The following is a 24,991-nucleotide window of genomic DNA, read 5'->3' as shown; positions in this document are numbered from 1 at the left end:
TGGTAAAAATGTGACTACATGTGCTACTATGTACAGTATCAAAATGCTAATGCTTCACATGCACTTTACAATTGAGTTGCTTTTTGTCATGATCTATGACACACATTACCTTTAGGTAGTACACATTACAAGTCAGTGTTGTTATGGATTTGTGTAAATGTCTGTACCACATTGATAAGCGGGACAGCATCGGTCTGAGATGTTTGGTTTCACAGTCAGAAGCTCCCCATCTTGACACAGCGGAGGCATGTCCACACAAGATGAACAGACTACAACGGACACAATCACTTAATCACACAGTGCGAAAAGCAAACGATTACAGTAGGAAACCTGTCAGGTGTTTTTCCCGAAGAAGTTCCAGAAGAAATCTGATACTCACTGCAAATATGAGTCAGGCAGCAGCTATCATTGCTTCGGGTTGTAATTAAAGATTGATCACTTCTGCAGGTGGGGATCTCAGCCTCACAACTTGTGGGATCACACTCTGTAACCAAAGTGCAGTTATTCTCTAGGTCAGTGGTTAACATGTAATGGGTAATAACACCTCTTTGCATACTTGTCAACCTGTACGTTTTTGCCGTACAAAGTACGTTTATTATGCATTTTAAGACATGTACGACGTACAAGAAAATCTGCACGCGTATTTGTCAATTATGGGTACCATCTGGTAAAAACCGACTATCACAAAATGGCAAATCCATCAAGTGTAACGAGTTCACCGCGGAAGCATCTATCTCGGTATCGTTTTTTTCGTTGCAAACGAAGCGAGCGGTTTGATGCTACTGTGCGCATGCTTCTGCCGCCTGGGCATTTCCCATCATGCAGCATTCCGAAAAAAAAATATATGGTGTACGATTATTTTGTATTTTGTACGGGAAAATACGACAGTTTGTACGGGCATGGAGCTGTGGAGGTTGACAGGTATGTCTTTGGTGTACCTAATTTAACAAATACATAAGATTTTTAAAAAGTAACAACAATACAAAATCAGAGTACATGCTTCTTATCGAATTATACTGCACACAATTGTTTATTGGAAGAAAGTGTTGCTGATTTATAAGTATTATTTTATTTCATAACACCTATTTATGTCATTCGAAAAAACAAAATATGTATAAAATTAAATAAATATATATATTTTTAAAAATCTTAACATTAGTCCTTTATTTTCACTAGAAAAATAGAGTAAAACAACAAATACTCATTTTAGAAAGTACTTGTCTTATTTACAGTGTTGGTAATAACGCAGTTATAAAAAACACCGTTTCGTAACAGGGTTGTTGTTTTTTGTCAGTAATGGGGTAACCTAACTAATCATTTGTTCCGCTGTTACAATGTCGTTACCGTTACTGACGGTCTAAAGTGGTGTATTATTTTGGCTGCAGAACACCAACGGTGGCGGGCCCCTGCAAAGCTGACGCCATTTTAAGGAGCGAGGTTTTCCACCCTTCCTCAAGTTGTTTACGTCACGTCTTTTCGGATCATGTCACCATTTAAAATAGTGACTACCATATAGTTAGGTAGATATAGATAAATTACGAATAACTAATACGCTAAAGAAAAAGGAAAAATGTGAGCCGTGTATTTGACAGTGCTTTGGTCATTGGTGTGGCAACCGACCTGAGTGGTTCGTTAAAAAAACGTCTCTATGAGCCGGAGGGGAACTCCGGAGATGGCTCCCCTCCAATCAAGACGCCTTTTTTCTCTTATGATTGGTCAATATGCATTTTTGGAGAATTCCGTATTGTTGACTTTAAATGTTGAGCATAATAAGATTAAATTGTTTTGTATTTCATCTTTTTTGGGGAGATTTATGAATATTTACATTTTATTTCCTGTGTTTTTCTTGTGTAAATGTGTTTATATGAAAATGTAAAGTTTATTCCTTTTTCTTCTTTTATCTCTTTTTTCTTTTTGTCATTAATTCTCTCTATTTTTTTTAATTTTTCTATTTAGTTTATTAAACTCTTTTTATATACTTTTTACTGCTGATTGTTATTTTATGAAATTGTTTACTGTTTTTTTTGGGGGGGGGTTGCACTTCAAGCGTAGGATAAATCTGTTGCCGGAGAGGTGCAATAAATATTACAAAGTTCCATATCACGACTACCTGTATGTTCTTCTCTATTCAACCAACTCAAATACTGCTTTAAAGATTTCCCATTTTTTGACGTACAACTTTTTTAAAAATAACGGATATAGTTGATTTCCCTGGTAACTAGTTACTATAACTTAAGAGTAATTCAATCAATAACTCAGTTACTTTTTGGAAGAAGTAGTAAGTAACATGTCCAACACTGGTTATTTAACAAGAAGAACACAGATATTTTATGCTGAGCTTTGCAGTTTTTAGGCTAGTGTGGCATGGAAATGTTAAAAGTAAGAAAAGGTCCGTTTGAACTTCACTCCAAACTCCAATCCAAACACCCAAAAAGACGAAAAAAGAAGAGTTTATTTGAGCGTATCACAGATATGCACGTACTTTATGAATGAACTGCCTGAGGCTGCCATTATGACTTTAAGCCAGCAGATGAAGGCAGAGAATAACAAAGTCTTATATTCCGGACAGCACCTTTAAGCAACGATTCCTCCATTCTAATTTTTTGATCTATTGAAAGATAAAACTTTTTTTCTGGTTCTGCATGCATTAATGAGTTTCTTAATGTTCTCAGCCCTGTAGCTGGGGGCAGCAGTATAAGCACTATAAATGCGCTGAGAAGTGTTTACCAAATCCGACTAACTGACAAAATGAAAGAATTTTGGGCAACTGAGCGCGTTAATGTTTCCTCACCGCACACAAAGTCCGGACAGCACGAGTCCCTTCGGAAGTATGACACCAGTTTCTCCCCATATTTGCAGTCAGGAGGTCGGAGGTCACAATGAGTCTGGTTACAGACTGCAAAGTCATATGACATATTTTAATAACTTGATGGGCCACACACTGCAGAGCACTGCCCTACCACAAACTTTACGGGGGCAGCAACTGGTGTCGTCTGCCAGGCTGACGAGGACCTCGCCAGCTCGCTGGCATACGGGCACCACATCAATAGAACAGTTGTACTCCATGGGGACGACCGTGTCCTTGTCGCAACGATACATGCAGCATGAGTCTTTTGAGGCTTTCCACACCTCATTGTGTGCACGTGGAATTCCGGAACTGTCAGTGCAGGCTAAAAATAAATGAAAACCACAAGTGAGCTGAAGCCATAATTTCGATACGTTCTGATCAGGGTTAGGGAAGTAACAGAATAAGAACAAATGTAACGGCGTTACAAACTTAGGATACAAAAAATAATGTAATGGTATTCTGTTGTAGTTACAGAAAAAAAAAATGTTGATTCTCATTAACCCAAACATGACTTTCGTTAAGAACCCAGTATATAATACTGTGCCATCAGTGGAAACTGTCGGATGGTTGCTTTACATAATTGTTATTCCAGCCTGGACTTCTTTCCCGACCCCCTTGATGGTTGTCCTTGACTGACTTGGGAAATACTGTAACTTGCCAGTTGTGAGTTTTGTCACGGCTGGGTTCTTGTTTATCATTTTCACAACTCCTACGCGCGGAGCGCTTTTGTTATTTCCTTCTACACCCGAATAAACTTGTCACTCAGCTGTGTGTCTGTGCCTGGGTCCGCTTCATAAAACACAACAGTTTTGGCTTCATGTTATTGTTCTATTGTTATCTTTTTAAAGTGAAAAATGTGGGTCAGAAAAATGTAATTTAGAGTATAAACTTTATAATAACGCTTAGCTTCTAAATGTCACCTTTTTTATTTTATTTTAGGTATAACACCCATCCATTCATTAACTGCACCGCTTATCCTCAGTAGGGTTCCGGGGTGCTGAAGCCCACCCAGCCATCCCCAGGCAGTGGGCAGGGGACACTGGTTGCCAGCCGGTTGCAGGGCACACAGAGACCGACAACCATTCACTCACTTATTCACAGCAAGGGAATATTTAGACTGGACAAATTAACCTGAGATGTGCGGTTTTGGAATGTGGGAGGAAACCAGAGTGCCTGGAGGAAAAACACATAGACGCGGGGGGGAAACTCCACACAGGGAGGCTGCGGTAACTGGACTTGAACCCTGAACCTATGCACCGCGCTAACCACCCATCCGCCGTGCCACTCCTCTAGGTATAACCTACTTAAATCACCAAAAAAGGTTTTTCTTGTGTGCTTTTTTCCCTTGGTTTGAGGGAGTTAGTTTCTGGTTTTTATTTAATACACACAAGTTACTTTTTATTATCACAGACAATATGAAAAAGTAACAGAAATTGTACCAATAAATAGCTGTACCCATCCCTACTTACCACACTTATTGGGGGGTACACAGAGGGCAGTGTATGGCCGATGGAGTAGCGTTCCTTCAGGGCAGGCACATCCCTCAGTCAGGCCCGAGCATTGGTCAGAGTCGAACTCGAAATCCTGATTGGGACATGAGTGAGATGTGCAGGCAGGAAGACAAGCGTGATACTGAAAAGGTTCGGGGCACACAAAAGCTACAAAGAGAAAAACAAGAATAGTTACACAATGGTAGGAATTTAAAACAAAGACCACAAACTTTTTTGGGGTAGATTTATAGTTGAATAAAATTTGTAAAAATATTGAGGAGAAACAAGTTTTGGGGATTCAATCTTACGACAGTAATTTGGTCTCCTCCAGTCAATACAGATGTTGAATTTGTAGCAAGACGCTACATAGGCAGCAAGTGCCACACACTGGTTGTTCACATACTCCATATCTTGGACCCAAACCTCACAAAAAAGACTTGGAGAGACCTAGGAAGGTAGAAAATAATTTATTTCATTTCTGCATTTGTTAGTAAATGTAAATGGCCAGATGAACTCCCCCTACAAAGGCATGACATGGGAAGAAGGCTGGTTTCTGCAGCATTATCAGACATTGGGAGCAGTCACTGGTGGAGCAGTTGAATTCACGACGCCGGCTGTGACTGACATAGCTGGTGGTGTTGGGAACCTGCCAGCTTTCGATGAAGAGGGACAGATCCTCACTCTTTTCCAAAATGGTGCCATTGGCCAGAGTCAGGTCATTATTTGGGTTTCCATCACAAAAACCTAGAGTTAAGTCCAAATAGAGTGGATTGTCACCAAACATTATCATTTTCAACGGTACAGTTCTGTGTTTAGCGTCTGATATCATCATATTGTTAACCTATAATCACATACTCTATGTGAGATCATTCAAGGTATATCGGTAATTTAAAGGTATGGCTGTTTTTTTTCTTTGAATTTGACGGATTTTGTGGTATTTCTTTGAACTTCTCGTTTCTATTTTCTGATCAGAAAGTTCACAATAAAGTGACAGATATTTGTTTTTGCTGCCATAATATCTAAATTAGGGGGTGGGCAAATCGATCCAAATATTGATATTATTGACACTAAGCTACTACTTGGATGAGATAGATACTATTAACCTAGGATTGATACTGTCTTACTATTTTAAATAGCACAATGGCAGTAACACTGTTAGTGAATTGAAAGATTATAAGTACATCGTCATTTTTAAATTCTATGCATTGTGTTTACAATGTATTTGGAGGGCTGACTTCATTAGTTGTGATCGCTTCAGCAAGGCACGACTACATTGCCAAGTGCTGTAAGCACAGGGCAATGTAGTTGTGCTTGCGAGGGCCCCCGCACTTCATATTTACAAATTATGCTAATGACCTCTTGATGATGAGTTATGCTAACATATACATGCTAAAAAGTGATGCTAACGGCTAAATGCTAACTTCTTCATACTAAAAAATTTTGGTAATGGCAATATTTAAACGACTTCATATTTACAAATTATGCTAATGGATACATGTTGATGAGTTATGCTAATGGATACCCGATTAAAAGTGATGCTAACGGCTTAATGCTAACTTCTTCTTGCTAAAAAAAATTTTGTGATGGCAATATTTTTAATGACTTCATTTTTACAAATTATGCTAATGGATACATGTTGATGAGTTATGCGAATGGATACATGCTAAAAAGTGTTGCTAAGGGCTAAATGCTAACTGCGGAGTCCCCCCGCAAAACCAAGTAAAAAATGACAGAAACATCTCTCTGAGTTAAAAACGTTATGCTAACTCATAATGCTAACAAACGGGGTTATATATACATACCGGGATCATCTTCCAGATCAATCACAACTCTTACAATTGCCGCGGGAATTGTCTAGTTTGCAAAATATTGTGCAATGGAAGATATTTTAGTTGTCTTGTAGACATTTTTATACAGGGTTTGTAATTTTGTTGTATTGATAATTTTGTTTATGTTTTTCTCTATTGACATTTGACTGAAAACACTTGTAATAAAACTATTGGTATTTATATTACTTTTTATACAGTTAAACATACATTGTGAATTGTTTGACCACTAGATGTTGCTGTACTGTGTAGTGCAGCAGAAAACAAGTGCTTCACACAAGGAAGGCTCAAAGTGACCAAAACTCACATTGTTTCTTTTCATTTTTCCGCCCAGCCTTTTAGAGGTTTTTGGCTACCTGTAGCAAGAAGATGGCTGCAATTGATGTCAGCTCCATCTCAGTGAGGCTTATGTTATGTCTTATGACAAATTTCTCAACCTACAAGTACTTAATAAAAGGAAATGCACGTTTTTATGACAGTTTAGGTAATTTGCTTATAAATTAAACCAATATCAGTTTTTTTTTTAACCAAATGACGTTTTTCAAGCACTAAATAAATATTGCACTGTTGTTAGTTAAAAGAGATCATTTTTAGTGCCTAAAATGTCTGTGGTGTGTTTATCATAATTATGAATTAACTCAAAGGGGGAGCAGCTCAATTGTTCAATGATCAAGACATTTCCAAGCAAAAAAAAAAGTATCAGTATAAAATGAATACTATCCTGTATTTGATTGGATTGGATCAATACTAAAAATCCCAGTATCACCTACCCCTAGTTTCAATACCTTGAAATCGAGAAAAGAATCTTTTAACTCAAAGGGAATGTAGAAAATACATTTCCTTTTACAAATGGCTCAAGATATTGTAGTTTTAAAAAAATTTGAAAATAAAAAAACACTTGACTACGTTTCATCAACGTTGTGTGTTCTGTATGACTTATGCCTTCCGTTTATTTAGTTCAAGACATAATTTACTGTATTTATTCCTACCACAAAGGCCAATGGCGGGCAGCTTCTTGCCAGAGCTGTGGGTGTCAGTGTCAATCACCATCATTCCAGTACTGTGATACCACTGCAGCTTCAGTCCAGATGGGCTTCGGATGAGGTACATATTGCCCGTGTCATAAATCTCAAAACCCAATTTTTTAAAACGTGGCTTGGCGTAACGTGAGTTGACATAGAGCTACGGAAAAAGGTTTAGCATTTACTTGAGTTAATGATAGATTTGACACTTTCTGGTCTTTGAAGTTTCATCCTACCCTCCTTTGAAGCCTGTCGATGATGACGTGGTTGGAGTTGTGGGTGATGTTGAGTACCACCAGACATAGGTTTGTAAAATTCCACCCAAACTATGAAAACACATCAATTTGAACATGAATTGCAATAAATTGACAATATACATTGTTTTCTCAATTACAATTGCTTACACGTGATTCTGATCCAACGGGGCACTCTTGTACTAGAACACTGACTGTTTCATTAGTAAGCTGGGTCAGAATGAACCATGCAGCTTTATAAATAGCAACACTGTTTCCATCAAACGTGATAACATTCAAGTCCGGATACACAGAGCACCGACCTGTAATAGAAACAAGGAAATAGTATTGTCATAATTTCTTCGAACTGTGGCAATAAAATATATTATTCAAATTCCAATTACTTTGTGCAAACATGAATAAATAAAAATTAAAACATTTTTTCTCTTACATGGACACTCCCACTGGGGGCAACATTTATCACCGTTGACCAACACAGCAAAGCCAAGCAGGCCACAGTTTACCAGGTCAGAGGAGAAAGGGCAGCTTTGGGACTTATTGAACAATACGAGCTGGTTATTGACACAAATGAACTTGGAGCACCCGTCAACAATCTCTGTATATGGAGGCTGACGTAAAAAGAAAAAATACAACTATTAATGCCATTTTTTGCCTTTCATCAGCTATAAATGCATCGACTGTTCTGACTTGGTAAATAAATGATGATGATGTAAAATAAACCTACCATACACATCCTTGTGATTGGTACAGCCATTGATGTTATGCTATCTGACGTCGTCTGGCTTTTGTCCACAGGCACAGAAGATGTTTTTACACTAGGACTAGTATGATTCAGCCTATCCAACCTTGTTGTTTGGATTTTTCTGGTAACAGGGATGGAAGTTATTCCAGGTGTATGAATAGTAGGTCTCTGGGTCTGGATGGTTAAGTCAAGGGATGACGAGGTCATTGATCGAGAAGTGTCCCGTGCGTCCTCAGATACTGTGAGTGGCAGGCCTGGGATTGCTATGGTTTGCTCAGGCATGGGCAGTATCGTTGCCTGTGTCGAAATTGTGGTTGTGGCGTTAGACTTGCTCATTGTGATCGATCCCTCTGCTGACGTAGATATAGGGGGAGATGGAACTCCAACTGCAGTTGTTTCATTTGACTGTGGCTGGCCAGTTGCTGACGGTGGTCTTGTAGCTGCAGCAGGCCTTTCGCCTGAAGTGATTTTGGATGTAACTTTTGTAGTCATTGGAACTTTTGGTGTCGTTGCAGCAGGAGACGATACAACCAGCATCGTTGCTTTCTCAGGGGAAGTGGCTTTGGTTGATGTCAAATAAGTTGTTTCAGCTAAAGAGACTGCTAAGAGTGGTGTGGTCATATCACTTTTATATTCAGTTCTGCCTATTGTTAGATGTGTTGTAGTTGTGACAGGTTGTACTGTAAAAGGCTTGGTGGTAATAGTGGAAGGCCTTGTGGGTATGGAAGTATCAGGAACAACTAGTTTAGTGGGGGGTGATAGTGTAACCTGTGTCTTGGTTGTAAATGCTGCAGTAGACATTCTATGAAGCGTAGGCTTTGCCGTTGTTTTCATGACTGAAGTTGGAGGAGCAGCAGTGATGACTGGCCCTGATACTGAAGGTCGTGTTACTTTGGTTGTTTTTGTCAAACTGACCATATGTGCAACTGTTGGATATGTGCGCTGCGATGATATTTTTGTTGTTGGGCTGTGTAAATGGATCGAAGTGGTGACAAAATGGGGAGGATGCCATGTTTGTGAGGTCTGTGTAGGCCAGCTTGGTAATCGTGAATGAAGCAAAGTTTCTTTTGTAGTAAGATGTGGAACTGTTGAAGGAACAGGGCGAGTTGCCATAGTGGTGGGTAATTCTATTGCAGAAGGTGTTGACATTATAGATTGAGCTAAAGACGACTCAGAAGTTGTTGCTAGCTTACGAGCAGTCACTGATAATGTGGCAGGTAGTATTTTGGAGCTAGTCGACGCAAGTGTAGTTGCTGTCTTTGGTGTTGTTTTGTGATCTGAAGTAACTGAGGTTAAACTGGGCACAGTTGAAGTCAGAGCCAAATGGAGTGGGGTTGATTTTGGTGTTTCAAACACACTAGGGGTTGTTAAAATTACCTTCACAGGGGTTAGCTTGGAAATGGGAGGAGCTATTGTCTTTTGGGTAATGGGATGTCTTGTGCTGGTTTTGAAGGGTTTAATTGGAGTGACTGAGCCTGTGCCTGTCGCTGAGGTCAAAGTGACCGATGCCCCGGTTGATGTTTTGAAGGGCGGTGAGGAAACAATTGAATAGGTTGTTATACGGCCTGTGGTGGGTGCCATTGAGTAAGTTAACATTGACGGCTTTGTGCTCTTGGACTCTATTCGCGCAGCACCAGTATATCTGGGTACTGTCACCTTTTCTTTCCCTGTTGAACTCTCCGAATGTGTTGTCTCTATAGAGGTTAGCGTTGGGCCCTCAGTTCTAGCGACGGTTGTGGGGGTTGTAGCTTTGGGAGCGAAGTCAGAAGGTATGGTGGAGGAGATGTGCCACAAAAAAGATGTGATTGCAAAGGGAGTGCTGCCTGATATCAAGGTGCTCAGTCTGAAGGGGGTGAGTGTTGCACTCTCAACAGTTGGCTGGGTTTCAGTCACTTTTGAAGTTTCAAGCACCTTGGGCGCTAATGTGGAGGACACTGTTGAAAGAGATGCTGCAGCTTTCGAAGGTTCAGGAAGTAAGGAGATGGTTGGTTGTGCTGAACCCTCTGAAACTGATGGTGGTGTGCTTGCACCAGGAAAAGTGCTGGTGATTTTGGTGGTTGTAGTATACAATGACGAAAAGGATGGGACAATTGTTGACCTGAGTGTTGTGGGGGTTGTCAAGGAGGACATTGAGCTTGAGCTTGTCATGGCGCTTGTTGGAGTTACGGGTAAAATGACTGGGGCTCTAATACCTAAACCCAAAACCACAGACAGCATGTAAGAGGAGAATGGAGATTGATATATTGTACATACGAGGGGTGTATCAAAAAAACAAATTTAAAAACAATCTGGTAATTTGAAAAATGCATTTGCGTCAAATTAAAATTCTTTTTCCGCTTTGAAAGATAACGAGATACACATTTATTTGCCTTTTTGTGGGGTAAGGCAGAGGGACAAGAACATTTGCAAGAAACCGGGATTTAAAGGAATACTGAATTGCTATTCATATTTTAGTATTTTAATATATATATATATATATATATATATATATATATATATATAAAGTGCAAAACTGTCAGTCGTAATTCTTGATACTGAGATAATAGATGGTATTGAAAGTAGCCATTACAATCAGTGGAGTTTTGAGGGGGTCTGTTCAGTCGTAAGGTATCCTGGCGTAAAACATGCACAGACACTTTTCTTGGCCCTTTTTGCTGTGCCAATTGCTCAAAGTAAGATACACCATAGTCAGTTTCTATTTGGAGTCCAATTTGTCATCAAGTTAAAATACACACTCAGTATATAAAATTGAGCATGGCCTGAAGTATAGTTTCAAAATATTAGTGAAATCCACTTGGAATCTACTCACAATCTTCCAGGTAGACACAACGATGAGTTACTTCATCCAGAACCATATGTGGTGGGCAGACAGGAAAACAGCCCTCCACTCTGCTCGGATGAAAAAATAAAATAAAACAGAAAACCAGACTAATGTTGAGAACAAATCACGCAAATCCAAAAAGCTCACAGAAAGGCAACTACTATGGTGGAATTTTAAAGATTAATTATGACTATTACATAATTCACATCTTAAATATATTAGAATGTTTTAAATATTTTCAACTTGTTAGAGTGAATGATAAAGTTAAAGACTGACTGTGGGATGGCCGCACAAGCTTGTGCTGATGGGTCGCTGCAGGTCTTGAAACAGGGGCTCATACAGGAGTCATAACTCCATTGGCACCGTGGACGAGGCAGGACATCAGGCCTGGAGCCTCATAAAGTACACCAAACATTTAATAAACGTTTGGGCAAGTGAAAACAGGTCTCGGTCATTTCAGCATCTGTGAATATTGGTGCTGGCCTCAGCTTCTTCAAAAGAAAACAAACATCTGAAGTATGGGCACTTATCTGTAAATCTTGTTCTCTCTTGCTTAGGGGTTTTACATCGAACAGAACACTGCTTTTATAGTATTTCTGCGTTTACCCAAATCATTAAAGTGAAGGATTTCTTTCCTGTACTAACAAAGTTTGTATATTTTTACATGGTCAAATTCAAGGACTTCTTAAGGACTTCAAACTATCCAGTACTATTAAAAGGAACAATCCGGGGTAAATCATGTAAATCATCTTGTGTGTGCAGTTATCAAGACATATGATTTTTAGATTTTGGGTAAATCACAAATTTATTTATTTTGGAGCAAATCACTTCCCAGATAGGTGTTGGGTAGAAAATACAGTTATGTGTAGCTTACATTTACAGTTGCAGAAAGTTATTCCCATTACAATTCACCACTGGGAAATGCAACTTAAGTGTTTTGCATGGCCCATAATAAATATCCATGATATGTATTCCTTGCACTAATATAAATTTCATAGAGCACAAGAGCAGTGCCAGTGTCATTTTTTAGCAGACGTGTTGAGAAACATAGCAACAATTTCAAGCATTTACAAGTACTCCACCCAAAATTCAAGCACTTTTCAATTCTTAAATACAACATCAATACCATATTTATACCTATATAAACCCCGTCATAAGGTCTCACCCAATCTTACAAATCATTTTTCAAGGTTATTTTAGCATTCACTAGTAAATGTGCTCCGAAATGTCTAATAAAAAAACATCATACTATCTGTTGTCCGAGTAATACTTAAAAGAAATCCCAAAACAAACACAACATTCTTTACAGTTTGTATTACAATTGCAATTGTACAACTAGCTATAAGATAGGGTTCAAATATGGCAATCTCTGGTACTCATTTCAGCCGGCAAATATTATCATCGGCAAGGTGTTTTGGCGTGCTTGGGCCGTCACGAGAGTCGCATTTCCTTAATTAACAGCCTATCTTTGCCCTCCACTCAATGGATAAGGGCGCACTCATTTCGGCCGGGCTTTTAAAGACACTTGGGGCTTTCTTTGGAGCTCATTTCGGCCAGGAAACGCCGCAATACTTTTGCCTAGGGTTTATGGCATGCCCCCATTATCTCCGAAGGGCACATTGCAAGTGAGGTATTCGCTTTGACCTGTACTCACCAGGTAAAAGTGGATAAAATAAAATGTCACAAAAAACAATGCCTGCAATATGGCCGACCGGATGCCTGCCTTGACAAGCTCTTTGGCCTTGGGTAAGAGATTGAAAGGTCGCTGGCTTGCACCTCGGGCGGGTCATACCTAAGATTTACAACATTGCTACCTATTGCCTCCCTGCTTGGCGTTCAGCATTAGGGGTTGAAATTGGGGGGGTTTGGTCACCAAAAGACCCCGCGGATCAGACGCATCAGTTGAGTAGAACTGTCGTCGCATCATTTACTGTACACAGCCTCATGTGTATGGGAGCCGACCCATGATTAATCAGGGATACGGCAAAGAAAAAGAAAAAGGCTGCCTCATGTGTCCCAATAAGACCTGGTCCTTGACAAGGAGACAAATGCCTCTCTAATTTTAGCTATGCTAACAATAAAGCTGCAAGTGTCAACTTTTGACCGCAAGTAGGAGACTGACACCCATGCAGCCCTGTGTCAAGACCTCACAGAAATCTGAGTAAAACCACGACAACTGTGTCAGGGAAATACTTTATCGTTCAAGTTATGCAACAACGTCTTGCGGGAACTCCAGGTTGACAAGATGAATACAATAGAGCTATAAGCCTCCTGTGTTGGACCAAAATATGCTGGATCATCAGTACTGTTATTTATGGATCCATCTGTTAAAGTGACGGTCGGGAACCTTTTTGACTAAAAGAGCCATGAAAGCACGGTCTTATTTTTCATTTTTGAGAGCCACACTATATATTTTCAACCAAAATCAACAAAACTGCCAAAGCCGTTCTCCTGGAAAAACAATAATAATGCCAGAGCCTGTGTCCCATATCAACAAATATACCACTTAAAAGGTGTCTCTCTCCCGCAGATACGTACGATTGTTGAGGGTCCTTTTCAAAACAAGGTGCAAGCACAGTTGTTTTGTAAAAATGTCACAAAATACTGCAAAGGTGAAGTATACGGATGCATTTAGGGGGAGGGCACTATGTGAGCAAAAATCTGCCCACCCCAGTGTGTTCTGTGACTTTTCATCAGTAAATGTCTCAACAGTAACCATAGATTTTAAAATGAGCTTCTATATAAAGGAATTTCAGAGTCGTACAGCCAAAACAGAGAAATTTGCCCTACATACCAGTTGCAGAACCAAAAGCCTACTGAGCTGCCCCAGCTTACTTTAGAATTGGAAAGTCATAGAAAAGACTGCTGTGTCCCTTATCTTAACTCAAGGCCAGGTGTTCCCATGAAAAAAAACACTTCCATACGTTCCCGACCCCTGAGTTAGGGTGTTATTCAATGTTACTTAAATTTCTGTGACGAGTCAGTGAGTAGTACCTGTGATTTGAAAAAGGGTTGCCCTGCGGAAGCTGCCAGAATGGCGATACTTGAGCAGATGAATGCGCGGCGGGTTGGCATGTAAGAAGAATCCTGGCTTTGCGTGGGACTCCAGGGAGTCATAGCCCAAGAGCCAGGTGTCCCGGTGCAGCACAAAGGTGGCTGCATCCCAAAAGGTCTCGTTTTCTTGCCACTTGACCAGCTTCACCTGGCCACTGGGGCTCACATGCAGAAAGTAATTGGGTCTGTGTGCTGCTTCAAAGGATATCCGTGATGTGTCTGGGGTGGCGGGAAAGACAAAAATAGCTTCAGTTCAGGGGGCATTTTGTGACAGTAGCACAAATTCCGGACTAAAGTGTGCACCTGATTAAAAGCAGCGTGCTGATATGTAAGAACAAAACTCAATTTTGTCTTTGCTTAAGCCGCACCTTATCTAAAGCCTCAGGATTATACAGCTATAACAATGAAATTATTCACGTCAACTTCATACATTTTAAGTCCGGTGCACACCTGTCATCAACTGCATGGGGATTTTGGCATTGATGGTTCAAGCTGCAGAACGCCAACTGCGCTGTTCAGTGGCACACCTTACGCTGTTTTTAGCTGCGTCATTTTCAGTTCTGCTCTGAGTTGTTTACACCGAGTGTTTTTGGATTATGTGACAAACAAAGACGTCGATTACAAAGACAAGCACATATATACTACAGAAGAAAACGCAAAAAAGGGCTGCGTCGCAAAAATGTGAGCCTTAAATTCCTAGACTAGAGCCCCTGGGCAACGATACTATGGAGGATAGTCCCAGATTGCAAGACAGAAAAAAACAGTCGTTTGGTTTTCACCGATGGTTGCCACGGTAATGGACAAAATTGTGACTACAATGATATGGAAAGTGTTGCATTTATGATAGATAACTTCCACAGCTGTTCAATTCGGGTATAAAAATTGAGGACATTCAGATTCAGATTCAGATTCAGATCTACTTTATTGTCATTCTAGTACACGTGTATACAGAACGAAATGTCGATGGATCTGACTCCCACAGTTTCCCTCAGTGTCCTTCAGTGTACAGATATAAATAAAGCTGTATTGTGTTATTTACCATAGTGCCGATAGTGCAAGAAGAGACGCTAACCAGATGTGCAAGATGGGCAGTCAGGTTAACAAGTCCGGTACACAGTACCATTATATTGTAAACAATAACACTGTAAGTAATAACACTGTAAGTAACAATAGTGCAGAGATCAAATGTGCAAGGAGTGGCAAGCTATAAAAAAAAACTGCCACTAGTGCAAAAGTCAAATTAGCAGCCGTTTAGATTTAAGTTAACTATATGTTAGATTGACCATTTAACAGTCTAATGGCCAGGGGGACTAGACTATTGCGGAGCCTGGTGGTCCTGCACCGCACACTGCAGTACCTCTTCCCAGAGGCTAGCAGAGTGAATAGTCCATGATGGGGGTGAGAGGGGTCCCCGGTAATGTTCTTAGCATGGGATAAGCAGCGCTTCTGGCCAATGTCCTGAATGGAGGGAAGTGTAGTCCCGATTATTTTCTCCGCTGTCCTCGTTACCCTCCTCACACTACCCCAGTCGGTAGCGCTGCAGCCTCCACACCACACAGAGATACAGCTGGACAGGATACTCTCTATGGTGCCCCTGTAGAATGTGATGAGGGATGGTGGGGGCAGGTGGGCTCTCCTCATCCTCCGCAGGAAGTACAGGCGCTGCTGTGCCCTCTTAACCAGAGATGCAGTGTTCACGGACCAGGTGAGTTTGTTTGTGATGTGCACCCCTAGGAACTTGATACTGCTGACAACCTCCACAGCCTTGTTGTTGATGCAAAGTGGGGCATGGTTGGGCTGGTTTTTCCTAAAGTCGACAATGATCTCTTTAGTCTTGTCAACATTCAGGACCAGGCTGTTGTCCTTGCACCAGCCCACCAACTGCTCCACTTCCTCTCTGTAGGCCAGGTCGTTGTCATCCCTGATGAGGCCCACCACCGTTGTGTCGTCAGCATACTTCACGATGTGGTTTGTGGCGGACCTAGGGACGCAGTCGTGTGTCATCAAGGTGAACAGCAAGGGGCTTAGGACGCAGCCTTGGGGGGAGCCCGTGCTGAGGTAGATGACATCTGAACTGTTCTGACCTATCCGCACAGATTGGGGTCTGTCACAGAGGAAGTCCAGCAGCCAGTTCCGCAGGGGGGTGTTGAAACCCAGAAGCCCCATTTTGTCTACCAGATGTTGTGGGATGATGGTGTTGAATGCTGAACTGAAGTCCAGGAACAGCATCCGCACATGGGTGTTCTTCTCCTCTAGGTGTGTCAGGCTCAGGTGAAGCGCAGAGGAGATGGCATCCCTGGTGGAGCGGTTTGTCCTGTAGGCAAACTGAAAGGGGTCGAATGAAGAGGGGAGACTGGAGGTGATGTGCTCTTTAACCAGTCTCTCGAAGCACTTCATTATGATAGGAGTCAGTGCAACGGGCCGGTAATCGTTGAGTGATAAGATCTGGGTTTTCTTTGGCACTGGGATGATGTTGGCAAATTTGAAGCATGATGGTACTTTGGCTTGGTCTAGCGAGGTGTTGAAAATGTCTGTTAGTACACAAGCCAGCTGATCAGCGCACTCCCTAAGTACCCGCCCCGGAATGTTGTCCGGGCCTGGAGCCTTCCTTGTGTTGACCCTTCTCAGGGTCTTCCTCACGTCAGATGAGTCCAGGTGGAGTGCTCTTTCGTCCTGATTTGGAGCCGCTTTCACTGCAGGGGTGCTGTTTTGTGCCTCGAACCTACCAAAGAAATTGTTGAGGTCATTCAGAAAGTCCATGCTAGTGTTCTGCACTGGGGTGGTGTTTGGCTTGTAACTGGTGATGGCCTGGATGCCTTTCCACATATCCCTGGTGTTGGTTGTGCTGAGGAAACGTTCCTGAATCTTTTGACTGTACGTTCGCTTTGCTAGTCTGATGGCACGGTTCAGGTTAGCCCTCGCTGATAACAGCGCCTCCTTGTCACCAGATCTAAAGGCAAGGTTACGTACTTTTAGTTGATTGCGTATTTCAGCAGTCATCCAGGGCTTCTGATTGGCACGGGTGCATATAGTTTTGTTATTGCTGACGTCTTCTGCGCATTTACTGATGTAGGCTGACACAGAAATGGCGTACTCATCTATATTTATTTTGTTGTTGTAAGTGGCAGCCGATTTAAACATGTCCCAATCAGTGCACTCAAAGCAGTCTTGTAGTGCCTCCATAGCCCCCTCAGACCACACCCTCACCTGCTTCACTGTTGGTCTTTCTCTTGTAAGCAGGGGCTTGTATGCAGGAATTAGCATAACAGAAAGGTGATCTGATGAGCCTAGGTGGGGGCGGGGGGCTGCTTTATATGCACCTTTGATGTTTGTGTAGGCCAGGTCTAATGTGTTCCTACCTCTTGTAGCAAAGTTTACATGCTGATGGAAATGCGGGAGAACTGTTTTCATATTGGCCTGGTTAAAGTCCCCCGCCGCAATAAAAATGCACTCAGTATAAGCATGCTGCAGTTCACTCACAGTTCGGTAGAGAATGTCCATTGCCTCCTTCGTATTAGCGCTGGGGGGCACGTACACGGCCGTAATGATGGTCGCGCTGAACTCCCTCGGTAAGTAAAACGGTCTGCAGATCACCGTCAAAAGTTCAATGTCTCGTGAGCAGTGATTCGAGATTATCTTCGCATTTCTGCACCATTTATTGTTTGTGTAAATGCATAGACCGCCGCCCTTGCTTTTGCCGGTGAGCTCGCCGCTTCTATCAGCGCGGAAAGCAGTTAGCCCCACAATGCTAACCGCGTCATTCGGGATAGATGAGTTTAGCCATGTCTCCGTCAGAATCAAAGCACAACAGTTCGTCAACTCGCGGTTCGATGAGAATTCCACTTGTAGATGGTCCAGTTTGTTGTCCAGGGAGCGGACGTTGGATAGGAAAATGGATGGTAGAGGCGTTTTGAAGGGTTTAGCCTTCATCCGAGCCGTTAGCCCGGCCCGACAACCTCGTTTCCTTCCCCGGTCACAGCGCTTCCGCTTGCCACTTTTACTCGCTGCTTTGTAGGCCTCTGGCTTCTGTTGACGTAGCACTCCGAGGCTAAGTAAACACTCCAGAGTGGTCGTCGAAATTTGCGCTGGATTTCTGGATGTTCGCATATCCAGCAAAAAACTGCGATCGTATATTAATCTGCAGTTAGAGTTGTCTTTGTTCGCCCTCATAGACTGAGTCGAAGATTGGGGTTTTTGACCAAAATGTGAGAAACTGTCGGGAGCAAATCCGGCCGCCGCCGAGCAGGGCGCCGCCATGTTGCCTGTTTCTGATGAATGATGTTTGAGGTTTAAAAAGTTAAAATATTGAGTAATGTCAAACATCCCGTTTTGTTCTTGTTCTGTATTGTATGAACAACGTTGGCAAAAACATGGACTAATTTCTTGAGAAGGGCATCATAAATGGTTCCAGGCGTCACCGGGGTGTTCAGTATTTTGAGCGCATGCATTTTTTAAAAGATCAGCTCGCCATTATCCTCCGTGCAGCCTCAGAAAAAAAAGAATAAGTTGCACCGCATTTAAAGCCACAGTGTTTAACATGCAGAAAGAAAATAGACGCTTGTAGTCCAGGATTAATGTTACATCGTTATCACTTTTGTGTGTTTTTTTCTCGCAAGTCTGATATAAAAGACCAGTTAAAAAATTCAAAAGAGAAAGATTAAAATAAGAAAAATATCTATTTGGCAAGTCTTTCCTTTCATTTCAGGTATATTTTTTGTGTCCCTATTTTACTACGCAATATTTGGTTTACTACATTATGGAGAGAACAGGTTTAGAAAAGTGTTCTAAATTTTTAAGGTTTATTTCACTTACATTTCATGAGTTATGTAAAATAATATACTGTAGTGTAAAAACAAAACAGAAATATGTTTTCAATTATTTTTGTTAAAGGGAGAGTGTGTATTATTTACCACTTCCTAGTGGTAAAAAATACATTAATTCATTGAAAAAACAATATTGATTTTAAATCACACGCAAAAATACATGAACTATCACATAACTCTATTTTTTAAATACCTGTTGGTCGAGAAGTTAGCATTTAGCAGTTAAAGGTGTCCCCTGCAACTGCCTGATGTCAGCTTGTGTAATGAATGAACGAACGAACGAACGAACGAACGAACGAATGAATTGAAAGATGTAACATTTTTATTTATTCTCTTGTAAACACTAGTTACGGATTAAAAAAAATAAGAATTTGGATGTTAGGTTTTTCTTTTCAATGTTTATAAGCTCCGCACTGCAAATGTCAGTTAAAAATTTGTGGAAAAATAAGGAAAATAAAAAAAAATCTAAAACGAGAAGTATTTTACCGCAAATATGAGTTTTAAGTTTCTCACTGGACTTCTTGCAGTGAAAAATATTCAAACAACCCATAGTCAATGGCGTCGTGGCTGAGGGAAATTCCATACGTACAGAACATTCCTGGGTATGTTACATACTGTATAGATACTATGTTCATACTCCAAAACGTTTAAGTACAGCTTCAGTTTTACTTTGGATGCACCTTTTTAGGTGTTCAGGTAAAAATACTAAGGGACCTACGATGGGTTGATAAAGAAGATTAGGATTAAGGGAAAATAAATCAACACTTAAAGCCCCAGTGTGTAATATTTGCGCACTAGATGCCACTGTATTGTTTAATGTGACCAATAACTAGTGCCACAGAGCACAACGTAGGAGCAATTTGCCATACAAATATGGTGGCGAAAGTCCACAATGTAAAAGAAATACAAATTCCTCAATCTATGATCTTTTCCAGATATCTATGACCTGTTATGTTGTAAAGCTGAACCCTGTGGAGTTTTTAGGAGGAACCCACCATGTGGCCGGACTCTGCTCAGGCCTGGTGTGACCATAAAGTGTGAGAAGATGCCAGTGGTGTCATTGAGTTTTCCGTGCTTCACAAACACTGAACCGCTAGACCTGCTGGCAACAAGCACTGAAGTACGATCTTTGAAAGGGAGCAACCTGAAGGGACCTTTGCCAAGAACTGCAGAAATAAAGTTGTGTTATTACAGGTTGCTGCAAACATTGGTCTTATTCCAATCTGCTATTAAATATACAAACAGCATGAAATTGTAAATGAGCATGAACTATATGTGAATCAACACAAATCGAGAGACTGCAATACCTTTGTTGTAGAATTCACAATCATATGCTGCAGAGAGAAGAGATTCATTAGCATACATAACTAAAACATACACTGTAAATTCCGGACTACAGAGTGCACTTGATTAAAAGCCACATGCTAAAATATAATACCGAAACTCAATTTTGTCTTTGTACAAGCGTCCCCGCTTTTAAGCGGCAGGCTTAAAAAGCCATTAAAATGTATTATTTCACGTCCATTTCTTGCATTTTAAGCCCAACACACCGGGCGCCAACCATTTGGGGAATTCGGCATTGAAGTCTTTGGCTGCAAAACGCCAATGCACATTTGTGTCCATTTTCAGCTGGTTCCTTTCAAGTTCTGCTTCGAGTTGTTTACATTAAGTGTTTTTGGATCATGTGACATTTCAAGACGTTGATTACAAAGACAAGAATATGTTTACTACCGAGGCTGAAGAAAACGCAAATGAAGGATTTATATCATAAATTGTGAGCCCTATATTTCTCGACAACAGCGCAAGAACAATCATAGTTCGGAGAATAGTGCCCAATTGCAACAGCGGTGTCTTTTTGTCTTGTTGCCATCAGTAGTTGCTACTGTAATTTACCTAATTGCATTCCCATCATTATTGTAGGTGAAGGAGTTGAAACATCGTGAGTACGTTGTAAATATTGAATAAAGAACAGAGATCCCTAGGTTTTTGCTGTTAATGGGGACCAGACCCACTGGAGCGAAAATCTGCAAAGTAGACAATACTTGAACTTTACTTTAGTGGCATTCATTTAAATGGGTTTGCTGACTACCAACAGAGAGCGAGCGAGCGAATGAGCAAGAGGGAGAGAGAGAGAAAGAGAGAGAGGAGAGAAACAGAAAGAGAAAGGAAGGAATTAGAAAACAGAGAGAGCAAAATTAAAAACAGTTTATTATCAAAGGTAAACAGTCAATTTTTTTTTGTGGGCACGACTTCTTCAAAGCAGTTTTGCCGACTTATAAACTAAGAAAGACAGACAGCAAGAGAGAGAGAGACAGAGAAAGAGAGAGTGGAGAAGAGGGAGAGAGGAAATAAAAAAATACTTTGATTTTAAAGGTAAACAGTACTTTAAATTAGTCGATGTTCTGGGTGGTTTTAAAATGGACCTGCATGCCGACTGAGAGAGAGAGAGAGAGAGAGAGAGAGAGAGAGAGAGAGAGAGAGAGAGAGAGAGAAAGAGAGAGAGAGAGAGAGAGAGAGAACAAACAGAAACAGTTTGTTTTTAAAGGCCAATGGGCTATTAGATTAGTCATTTTTTTAGGGAGGGGGTGGGCCTTCATCAAAGCTGACAAGCGATAACACTAAGTAGCCAGGATACTCAAATTTTCTCCTGCTATGTATTATATAAATAATATTTGCAGAATTATGGACTAATTTCTCTCGAAGGGAGGAATAAATGTTTCCAGACGTCACCGCGGTGTTTCGTGTTCTGAGCGCATGCATTGCGGCGAAGAGCAGCTCGTCCTTTTCCGCCGTGCCACCACAAAAAAAAAGAACAAGGCGCATTGTATTTTAAGCCGCAGTGATTAAAATGTAACAACAAAGTAGCAGCTTGTAGTCCGGCATTTACGGTATTTGATCATGAATACATGGGGATATCCAATTTTCTGAATATATCTTCTTAACTTTTTGATCAATACATGAACTGGATATGTTTAACTTACGGCACAGGGCTGGGGATCGCCAATCAATAGGAATACCCTGTTGGCAGCAACGGTGGGCGTACGCTGCCACACTAGTGCAAAAACATTCACAGTCTCCTCCAAGATTGCAAGCACATGTGTCTGCTAGGCAGTTCGTGTAGAACCAGGTAACATCCACCTGTGTGCAAAAGAAGACTTTTTCAGGCTGCCTCTTTAAGAAATTGGTGCAAGTTAAAATACTAACCAATGATAGACCACAGAAGGTGAATGATAAGCACAAACAAATGTAAAGGGAATGTCAAAAAATGTTTTATGAGAATATGTTGCATGGGGTCTCTGCTGGTCTCGATGTAGCATTCTTAAAAATATATAATGTTTGCTGCTGTCATATGAAAACAAGAAGTAACTCAAGTATGTATTTTTTTACTTCATTGCCTTTGTGGAATAATTGTATTATGTTAAATAAAGGTCTAACCTTTATGACAGCAATGATAATAAGATATATAATTATTATATAATATAATTAATCAATGGCAGACAGACAGACAGACAGACAGACAGACAGACAGACAGACAGACAGACAGATACAATGGCTTGTAAAACTATTTGGCCCATTTGAACTTTGTGACCTTTTGCCACATTTCAGACTTCAAACATAAAGATATAAAACTTTAATTTCTTGTAAAGCATGATAATAAATATAATATAATAACAATTATCCAGCCCCATTGAGTTAATACTTTGTAGCGCCACATGGAAAAACTGATATTTTTGCCCATTGCTCCTTGCAAAACAGCTCGACCTCAATGAGGTTGGATGGAAAGCGTTTGTGAACAGGAGTTTTCAGTTCTTTCCACAGATTCTCAATTGGATTGAGGTTTGGACTATGACTTAGCCATTGTAGCTTTTTCTTTATGTTTTGGATTATTGTCTTGTAGTAACACAAATCTCTTGCCACACTTCCATAAAGGCCAGATTTGTGCAGTATACGATTGATTGTTGTCCTATGGACAGATTCTCCAGCCTCAGCTGTAGACCACTGCAGTCCATCCAGAGTGATCATGGGCCTCTTGGCTGCATCTCTGATCAGTTTTCTCCTCGTATGAGCTGAAAGTTTAGGGGGAAAGTCCAATCTTGGTAGATTCGCAGTGGTCTAAAACTCCTTCCATTTCAATATTATTTCTTGCACAGTGCTCCTTGGGATGTTTAAAGCTTGGGAAATAATTTTTTATCCAAAATCCAGCTTCAAACCTCTCTAAACCAGTATCTCAGACCTGCCTAGTGTGTTCCTCATTCTTCATGATGCTCTCTGTGCTTCAAACGGACCTCTGAGACTATCACAGTGCAGGTGCATTATATTTAACATCGTTAGTCATTTAGATCAACATTGAACCATTCAGAGATCCTCACTGAACTTCTGAACAGAGTTTGCTGCACTAAAAGTAAAGGGGCTGAATAATTTTGCACGTCCCACTTTTTTGTATTTTATTAGTTAAAAAAGTTTAAAATATCCAATAAAGTGTGTTCCACTTCATGTTTGTGTCCAACTTATTTTTGATGCTTCACAATGAATTACAGTTTTATACCTTTATGTTTGAAGTCTAAATGTGGCAAAAGGTCACAAAGTTCAAGGGGGCCAAATAGTTTCGCAAGCCACTGTAGATATGTCTACTTCATTTGTTATTCTTGTATACATGTATACATAACAATCAAATTAATGTTTGTCCAAATCGTTTTTCTGTGCTTTAAAGGAACATCTTTTTGACAAGTGTGGTGCTTAAAGACCATCATCTAAATTGGGTCAGTAAGTCGTGAGTGGTTGTGTAGTTAGTGGAGTTTATTGTCTTTTTCTCTATTTTTTTACTGCAATGGGATTTTTGCAAGTTGCGGTTACACCACCACTTACCATAGGGTGGCAGGACTGGAAAACCTCACTGAGCAGGACAGCACATTTCTGCTTGGCAAACGGCTCTCTAAGTGGACTCAGAGCGCATGGGTGTCTCATATCTGGACCATTGACGCACTAAGGACGAATCGAAAGTCAAAGGAGTAATAAATGGTAAAGAAGTCATGTCAAATAGCATCCGTTTTATAAGTCACGTCATTGTGGTTATTTGGAGTAGGACAATAAATTTATGTTTCATCAAAGGTATGGCAAGACCACTTTGACTGACCTCTGCTGCGATCCAACTGTTTCCAAACTCTTGTGGCGTTGTTGTGTCAATATTGTCAGGTGTGCGCATCTCGTTCACTGTCTTCATGTCAAAATTTCCACACAGACCGCTCAGCTTCCCCTGAATTCATATATTAGTGCAACAAATGACCATTCAAAAAGTGTCGCTGATTTAAATTGTAAAATATTGCTTGCTAAGAGACTGGAGCCCAGGTCGGGACAGTGAGGGGAAGGATACAGATGACATGTGAAAGGGCTTTCAAGCTTTTCTTATTATCACACTATTTTTATGACGCCAGAAAATCTGATTTGCATTTTGTTCTGCATTCTGAGTTGGTTTGATCTGGTTTAACAGTTTTGCCACATCTTCACCAGTGCGTCAATAACGTTTTGGTTTAATATGTATACGCAAGTGAAAAAGCTTGTATACTATTTTCTTGAAAGACTTTGTTGTCTGTTTCTGTCCTTCGCAATGTACAGTTCTCAGCACATGTCTCACTTCATGCTCCTAAAGTACAAGTTTGCTGCTGAATTGAGACTTTTGTATCATGTTCATGAGTTTTACAAATAACAAAATGTAGACCAGGAATACCGAAGTGTCTTCTTCTCGGAATCTACATCTTGGATCAAAATGTACTTTATAAAGTTAGTTGAGAAAACTGCAATTTTGTGTATTCAAATGGACAACTCCTGTATTTGCAATCAATGACCCATATATGTGGGTGTATATTTTAGTGCAGTGTCCCGTTTGAAATTGTTGATTCTGAGAGGAATCAGTTGAGCTGTGCTTATTTATAATCTGGCTTGTGTAAAGGTAAACATATAGAATAGAATAGAATTTACTTTTATTGTCATTCTTTGTAACAATGCACACAGAACGAAATGTCGATACACCTGACCCGTACAGTTAAACTGTAGCGAGCCGATGCAGCCAAACAGGGCGCAGCCATTTTAGTCATTAGGTGACCAAACCCCCC

At 40.6% G+C, this 24,991-nt stretch overlaps 1 protein-coding gene across 1 annotated transcript in view; it reads right to left on the bottom strand.

Annotated features, from left to right (window-relative positions):
• The window catches only part of otog (otogelin), a 76,996-nt gene that overhangs the window by 13,938 nt on the left and 38,067 nt on the right, over positions 1 to 24,991 (bottom strand). The window contains exons 28-47 of the mRNA XM_088333350.1: positions 24,016 to 24,135; positions 23,748 to 23,864; positions 21,862 to 22,018; positions 20,188 to 20,214; positions 19,876 to 20,046; positions 13,998 to 14,276; positions 11,280 to 11,397; positions 10,992 to 11,071; positions 8,165 to 10,374; positions 7,871 to 8,048; positions 7,591 to 7,742; positions 7,423 to 7,512; positions 7,154 to 7,346; positions 4,862 to 5,082; positions 4,647 to 4,785; positions 4,318 to 4,506; positions 2,961 to 3,170; positions 2,792 to 2,896; positions 380 to 484; positions 168 to 269 (exon numbers count right to left, since the gene is read on the bottom strand). Of these exons, the coding sequence (XP_088189476.1) occupies positions 168 to 269; positions 380 to 484; positions 2,792 to 2,896; positions 2,961 to 3,170; positions 4,318 to 4,506; positions 4,647 to 4,785; positions 4,862 to 5,082; positions 7,154 to 7,346; positions 7,423 to 7,512; positions 7,591 to 7,742; positions 7,871 to 8,048; positions 8,165 to 10,374; positions 10,992 to 11,071; positions 11,280 to 11,397; positions 13,998 to 14,276; positions 19,876 to 20,046; positions 20,188 to 20,214; positions 21,862 to 22,018; positions 23,748 to 23,864; positions 24,016 to 24,135 (4,963 nt within the window). The remainder of the gene's footprint in view (positions 1 to 167; positions 270 to 379; positions 485 to 2,791; positions 2,897 to 2,960; positions 3,171 to 4,317; positions 4,507 to 4,646; positions 4,786 to 4,861; positions 5,083 to 7,153; positions 7,347 to 7,422; positions 7,513 to 7,590; positions 7,743 to 7,870; positions 8,049 to 8,164; positions 10,375 to 10,991; positions 11,072 to 11,279; positions 11,398 to 13,997; positions 14,277 to 19,875; positions 20,047 to 20,187; positions 20,215 to 21,861; positions 22,019 to 23,747; positions 23,865 to 24,015; positions 24,136 to 24,991) is intronic.

The sequence above is a fragment of the Urocampus carinirostris genome, chromosome 4, assembly GCF_059441175.1.
Source record: "Urocampus carinirostris isolate Australia breed hairy pipefish chromosome 4, RoL_Ucar_1.0, whole genome shotgun sequence".
Classification (NCBI taxonomy): domain Eukaryota; kingdom Metazoa; phylum Chordata; class Actinopteri; order Syngnathiformes; family Syngnathidae; genus Urocampus; species Urocampus carinirostris.
This window is presented reverse-complemented; position numbering and strand designations above follow the sequence as displayed.